General features: G+C 37.6%; 1 protein-coding gene across 2 annotated transcripts; it reads left to right on the forward strand.

Moving 5' to 3' along the window:
* Positions 1-4,176, forward strand: LOC130738781 (uncharacterized). 2 transcript variants are annotated; one of them, XM_057590933.1, is made up of 11 exons: positions 1-158; positions 244-336; positions 531-595; positions 1,207-1,261; positions 2,347-2,433; positions 2,546-2,630; positions 2,714-2,809; positions 3,076-3,264; positions 3,338-3,422; positions 3,704-3,813; positions 3,937-4,176. In XM_057590933.1, the coding sequence occupies exons 1-11, from the start codon at positions 108-110 to the stop codon at positions 3,960-3,962; spliced, it is 942 nt and encodes a 313-aa protein (XP_057446916.1). In that variant the 5' UTR covers positions 1-107; the 3' UTR covers positions 3,963-4,176. The 2 variants fall into 2 exon arrangements, with proteins under 2 accessions (XP_057446916.1, XP_057446915.1); XM_057590932.1 differs by having other exon boundaries at positions 3,704-3,803.
* The last annotated feature ends 2,730 nt before the right edge of the window (positions 4,177-6,906 follow it).

Consider the following 6,906-nt stretch of genomic DNA (forward strand, 5'->3'; position numbering starts at 1 on the left):
TTATTTTTAATCCCTTTTTTTGTTTCCAAAGTTGAAGACAACAGAAATGGAAGAATAAGACATTGCAACTTGAAAACTCAGGTAGTTACTTATCGGTGGTTGCTGCCATGTCTGTTGAGCTCAAACTCTCTCGCTCCAATCGTATCTATCGCCCTTCGGTAAAACCCTAATCTCTCTCTCTCTCTCTTTGTGCATACTGGAGTGACACCCCTCAAACCATTCTCTGGTGCTTTGAATTTCCAGGAAGCTCTGGAAGGCAAAATCATCATCAAAACTCAGTCTTCAATTTCCCACTATGGAATTCGCCTCACTCTCAAAGGTTCCGTCAACTTGCAGGTGCTTAAAATCATGTAAAGACGTCTACTTTATGCTAAAAATGATACCTTTTTGCAAAAATCTGTTCGACCCAGTTTAATTTGAACCAAAGGGTATTCAGATTGAGTTTAATCATGTTAGGTTTTGTGAGTTTGGATTTTGATTTTTTTTTTTTTTGCTGATTTTGCTGCCTTTTTTTGTTTTGTTTATGGAAGGTTCGTGGAGGATCAGCTGGAGTTGTTGAGTCATTCTATGGTGTTATTAAGCCCATCCCAATTGTGTAAGTGAACAAATTAACTTCTCAAAATGATTGCTGTACATTCATGGGAAATTACTAATCAATCATCCATGTTTGGTCAACCAAAGATTATGCAATTTTGGAGATCCAATTTCTTCTGCTAGTGTTACAATATTCAATTTTGTCAAATTTTACCTATAGATGTCTCTAAGTAAATAACAATGATTTCAACCATATTCAGCTGGCCTACTATGTAGTCTTTTTCCATGAGTGAAGCATAGTAGTTATTGTTATGACTTCATGTTTTGTAGATGATTCTGCATTTTGTCATATCAATCTTAATTTCCACTTGGACTTAAACTGTTCCCCCTGCCTACCGTCCACTTGCTGTGCATGTCTTTTTACCTGCCAGCGGGCGAACTTTCATGATTGTACACTGCATAATTTAAAATACTTTTCATGGTGAAAGTGGTAATTGTGCTTTTCACCCTCATCTTCATTCATGATGTTCTATTTGCTAACTTCGGCTCATAAGGGGATTACTTGTGTTATAGAAAAGAAATCTGAAACTTGCCCCTTCTTGTTGTTTGTAAATGCTCTCTCTTTTACATTTGAGAAAGTTCACATGATTCTTGTTATTGGCTTGTAAACAGGAATAGGACCGTTGAGGTTAAATCTTCCGGAAAAATTGGTTCAGGTACAACAGAGGTAGTCTCCCAAAAGTGCATGAATGACATGTAGAATTATTTGGTATTTATTGAGATCAAATCACTTTGGTGCATGCTTGTAATACTAATACCAATTATATTCTATGCTGTCTGCTTTAAGCCATGATCGAGGTTTTAAAGACTGGTTACTTCATAACTTTCATGAACTTTTGATTTAAAACAAATAAATACTGTTGATTTAAAAACAAGGAACTTGGTTGTTTTTTTTTTTGAAAGAAGGAACTTGGTTGTTGAAATAATGAAAAAGATTATAGAATAATTTATGACCAGAAAGATAAAATATTTCTTTTTACCAGAGGAGTTGAAGTGAGATAGCTTTAGTCATTGGATAGAACTCAAGTTAAGCAAATAAACAGATAGCCTTAACTGGTGTATGATTATTATAGAGGATCCAGTTAGCTATGGTGAAATTACCTTCAATGCCAAGCATCCAACTGAAACATAAGCTTTTAATTGATTCTCAATAATTGTTTCATATGTTGTATTATGTAACTTTTATGTTATGCGATTTTATCCATAATCTATGTCTTTTCTAGTCTATACCCGTCATGGTGAAAGCAATGAAATTTGCATTTGAAGGACAGAGGTTAAGCCATAATATATAACTAGTCTGTGACTAAGCATGCAAAGTATGATACCGATTTTGATACTTTTTGGACTTGTTTCGTTCTTTAGAAACTGGCCGGTTCATTCTTCTTACCTTTAGTCTGTACATTTTATGTATTGCATATTTGCATAGTTTTACATGTGTACATATTGGTTGGCTATCATCAATCATGTGGTCTAAACTCTGGGACACTTTGGATATGATTTCATAGTTTTGCTATAAATATGCAACCATGCACTAAACTAATCGGGATCTCTGTCTCAGAGTTTTAAATAGCATATGAAAAATTGTTTCTGTATGCTATATCTAAGTTCCTTTCTAGACTCAGGCTTTACTGAATGATATTTTTATTTTTGAAATAACTATGCTTGTGGGCAAAGCAAAGATACCATTTTTAATTTCTGGTTCAACAACATATTTTCTTGTGTTCATTGTATGTTCTGAAATCTTTATGGCAGATACCATTTTCAATGAATCTTAAACAGCGGGATGAGAATTTAGAAAGATTTTATGAGACTTTCCATGGGTCAGACATTAATATCCAGGTAAAATGTTCTTAGAAAATGCATAAATCATTTTATAAACCTATTTTTCTTCATTTTTTTCTTGTTAAGTTTTCACAAAATTTATACTGTTGGTGATGGATAGCCTCTATAGTATTTGTTGACTGCAGATATATCTCGTGGATACTTGCATAAATCATTATCAGCAACGACGGAGTTCATTATGGAAAGTGATAAAGGTATAAATTGTCTCTTTCTTATTCTTGATGTTTATAGATTTGTCATTGATCAAATTACCAGTATCTCTTGTTTGTGCTTTCAGCTGATCTTCTACAAAGACCAGTTTCTCCAGAGACAGTCATCTTTTACATTACCCAGGACACTCAGAGACATCCTCTACTTCCTGAAATAAAATCTGGTGAGTGGATTTACCTTCGAAGAGTACAAATGAAAAGAGAATTTGTGAAATTGTTTCATGCCTTAAAATCTCACAAGTTGTCACACGCATCTTCTGTGGCAATACTAACTTTGTCGTGTCACATGTTAATAACCATCATGGTAAAATTTCATCAGTTGTGCACTTGAATATTTGAATTCTATTAAGTGCGGGCCTCTGCCCTCTAGTTTATTGTAAACATCAAAGGAAAAAGGTCATGTGGCTAATGCAAAGGCAATGTTGGATAGGTGGATTCCGGGTGACAGGAAAAATATGTACTCAGTGTTCTTTGTCTAGTCCTATTAATGGTGAGCTAACGGTAGAAGCATCTGCAGTTCCAATTCAGTCAATTGAACTTCAGTTGTTTCGTGTTGAGTCCGTTCTTTTTGGGGAGAAAATTGTTAATGAGACCTCTCTGATTCAAACAACCCAGGCAAGTGATGCTAGATTTGTATAAGAACATGTTAATTTAAATCAAGCTTTTAATTATTTTCTTTTTTTAACAGATAGCAGATGGAGATGTTTGCCGTAATTTGACTCTGCCTATCTATGTAATACTTCCCCGCCTTTTGACCTGTCCAACAATCTATGCCGGGTATGTTTCCAGCTCATGATCATTCTCATCCAGTGTATTTCACAAGAGTAATGGGGTATCCAATAAATACCGCATGCACACAAGACAAGATGTGCAGAGCTTCATAAAAAAAAATACTACGACCACTCTATGATGTGTGATCTTTTATATATGCTGCTTTTTGAGTTTGGCATTTTCCATTTCATATATATCTTCCCATGAAATACTTTATGCTTGTAAAAACTCATGGATATGACTCAGTTTGTTGTATATTATATATTTGTATTATTATTTTCATGCAGTCCCTTCTCAATTGAGTTCAAAGTTGCCATTGTTATAAGCTTTCAGTCAGAGCTAGCAAAATTGCCCAGAAAGTCTGACTCCAGAACTCCCAGACTCTGGGTAGGTGCAGGTCCATTTCTCTAAATGGAATTTAGATTTAACATCTTTTATTAATCTTCACTTGGAAGGATGTTTTGGTTTTTAGCAAGCAAAGGTTGATTTCTGGTCTAACAATTTTTTCCTGAAATTTCAGCTGGCAATGGAAACATTACCGCTTGAGTTAGTTCGGTCAAAGTAAGATGATGTATGGTTTTGTCAAAATATGACTTGACTTCAAGAGGAGGATAACTATGGCTTTACCCATGCAACATTTAGGATAGGTTTTGAGTATATTGGCTATTTGGTTTTTCATTTCCATCAACATTGGAAACATTCTGTGTCTATATTCATGCAACATTTCAGATATTAATATTATAGAGCATTTTCCCGTTCATGATCCAGAACAACATTTAACCACTGATGACATGTTTGTATCAGCTCAAGTGTTAGATACCAGAAAATGAAGTAACAGTATATAGGAATTTAGAACAAATAGAGCTTTATATTATCAATGGAAATGGAGAATGATTTACAGAAAAAGAGAATGGAATCCTCTTCAACTGCCCAGAGCTAGGCTCCTTAACAGAAATGCACAATGCAATCTGCTCCTCTCACTAACTTGATTCTAACAGAATGATTCCTCTCAATCCTTTCCTCACTCCTTATAGCTAACCTGATGTCAATAGCTCTCTCTCTCTCATGACACGTCACCTTCTCCCTAACTAACTATTAGTCACCATTCTCTTCCCCCTTCTAGAATACACCTGCCATATCTTGGGACCCTTTGGGTTCTGATGGGCTAAAGGTTCAATATGGCTTTCTTGCATACCATTGGGCCTAACAATACCCCGTCCATTTGCCTGAGCCTTGTCCTCAAGGTTAAAAGATGGAAACTGACTCTTAATGGTAATCAGGTCTTCCCATGTAGCTTCATCCAAGCCTTGTCCCTTCCACTGAACTAAAAGCTGTTGTATCTGTTCCCCTTGTACTGTCACTGTACGCTTGGCCAAAATGGCTTCAGGTTCAATCACAACCCCCTTTTCGCCTTCTAAGTCTGGCAAATCTTCCGCCTTGTGGTAGTTGCCTACTGCCTTCTTTAGTAAGGACACATGAAAAACTGGGTGTACTCGAGAACCAGTAGGCAATTGCAACTGATATGCTACAGCTCCAACTCTTGCGACCACCGGGTAAGGACCATAGTATCGTGCAGCAAGTTTGGCATTAATTCTTGCTACCACAGAGTTCTGACGGTGGGCCCTGAGCTTAACAAAGACCCATTCACCTATTTCAAAGCTGCGGTCACATCTCTTTTTGTCCGCAAAGTGCTTCATTCGGTCTTGAGCCCTCAAAAGGTGTTGCCTGAGTTGTCTTATTGCTTCATCACGCTCCACAAGCTCCCTTTGCACTGCTTCAACCTTGACTTCTCCTTGTACCCAGCGAGTAATAACTGGTGGTGGTCTCCCATACACTATTTCGAATGGTGTTTGCCCTGTGGATACATGATAACTCGTATTATACCAATACTCAGCCCAAGGAACCCAATGTGCCCAAGATTTTGGCTGATCAGCAATGAAGCACCTCAAATAGGTTTCAAGACACCTATTTACTACCTCAGTTTGTCCATCAGACTCTGGATGGTAGGCAGTGCTCATCTTTAACTTGGTTCCTTGCATTTTAAAGAGCTCCTTCCAAAAGTTACTCATGAACAAAGGATCCCTGTCACTCACAATGGATAAGGGCACACCATGAAGCCTCACCACCTCTCTCACAAATATGTCAGCTATCACCTTTGTTGTATAGGGGTGCTTGAGAGGTACAAAATTAGAGAACTTGGACAACCTGTCGACTACCACCAACACAGCTTCATAACCTTTGGATTTGGGTAATCCTGTTATGAAATCCATGGAAATATCTTCCCAAATTTGATTAAGAATTGGCAAGGGTTGCAAAAGTCCAGCTGGGGAGCTAGCCATGTATTTTTGCCTTTGGCAAATATCACATTTCTTGACAAAGTCCTGAACTGAACCCTTCATGCCTACCCAATACACATTGGCTGCAATTCTTCTGTAAGTTCTATAAAATCCTGAATGGCCTCCTTGGGGTGTTTCATGGAATTCAGCCAATAACTCAGGGATCAAAGAAGACCCTCGAGGAATGACCAATCTCCCACCATACAATAAAATTCCTTGCTCCAAGGTGTACCCTGACTTCACTTCTTTTCCCTCCTGAATATCCTTGATAATTTGCTGTATCTCAGGATCTTGTGCAATTTCTGATAACAAATCTTGTTTACTGTCCCATCTCACACTGGTGACAATTTGTTTGAATTCCCCTGACTCATTGATTCGAGAAAGGGCATCAGCTCCCCTATTCAACTTCCCAGGCTTATAACAAATGTCAAAATCAAATCCCAAAAGCTTTGCTGCCCAGTTTTGTTGTTCTACTGTAATTATTTTTTGTTGCAACAAATCTTTGAGACTTTTCTGATCAGTGGTTACCTTGAATCTCCTTCCCAACAAATAAGGTCTCCAGTGTTGTATTACTAGAACCACTGCCATCAATTCTTTTTCATAAGCTGACTTTGTGAGATTCCTAACTCCCAGTGCCTTGCTGAAGTAAGCTATAGGCCTTTTATCTTGCATCAAAATTGCTCCCAACCCTCCTCCAGATGCATCACATTCAATTACAAATTCTTTAGCAAAATTTGGTAAAGCCAAGACTGGTGAAGTAGTCAATTTCTCCTTAAGAGCATCAAAGGCAACTTGAGCTTGTTCATTCCACTTGAAAGCTTCTTTTTTTGTGAGGTCAGTGAGAGGTCTGGCTATCTTGCCATAATCTCTAATAAATTTTCTGTAATACCCGGTGAGGCCCAAAAACCCCCTAACCCCTTTTACATTCTTTGGGACAGGCCAAGCCATAACACTGCTTACCTTGTTGGGATCTACTGCTACTCCATCTCCAGAAATCAAGTGTCCCAAGTATTCTACAGATTGCTTCCCAAACAGACATTTCTTCTTATTAGCCACCAAACCTTGAGTTCTCAAAGTGGAAAGGACAGTTCTGAGATGCTCTTGATGGGTTTGCCAATCCCTACTATATACCAAGGTGTCATCAAAAAACACTA

This window comes from Lotus japonicus, chromosome 2 (genome assembly GCF_012489685.1).
Source record: "Lotus japonicus ecotype B-129 chromosome 2, LjGifu_v1.2".
NCBI lineage: Eukaryota > Viridiplantae > Streptophyta > Magnoliopsida > Fabales > Fabaceae > Lotus > Lotus japonicus.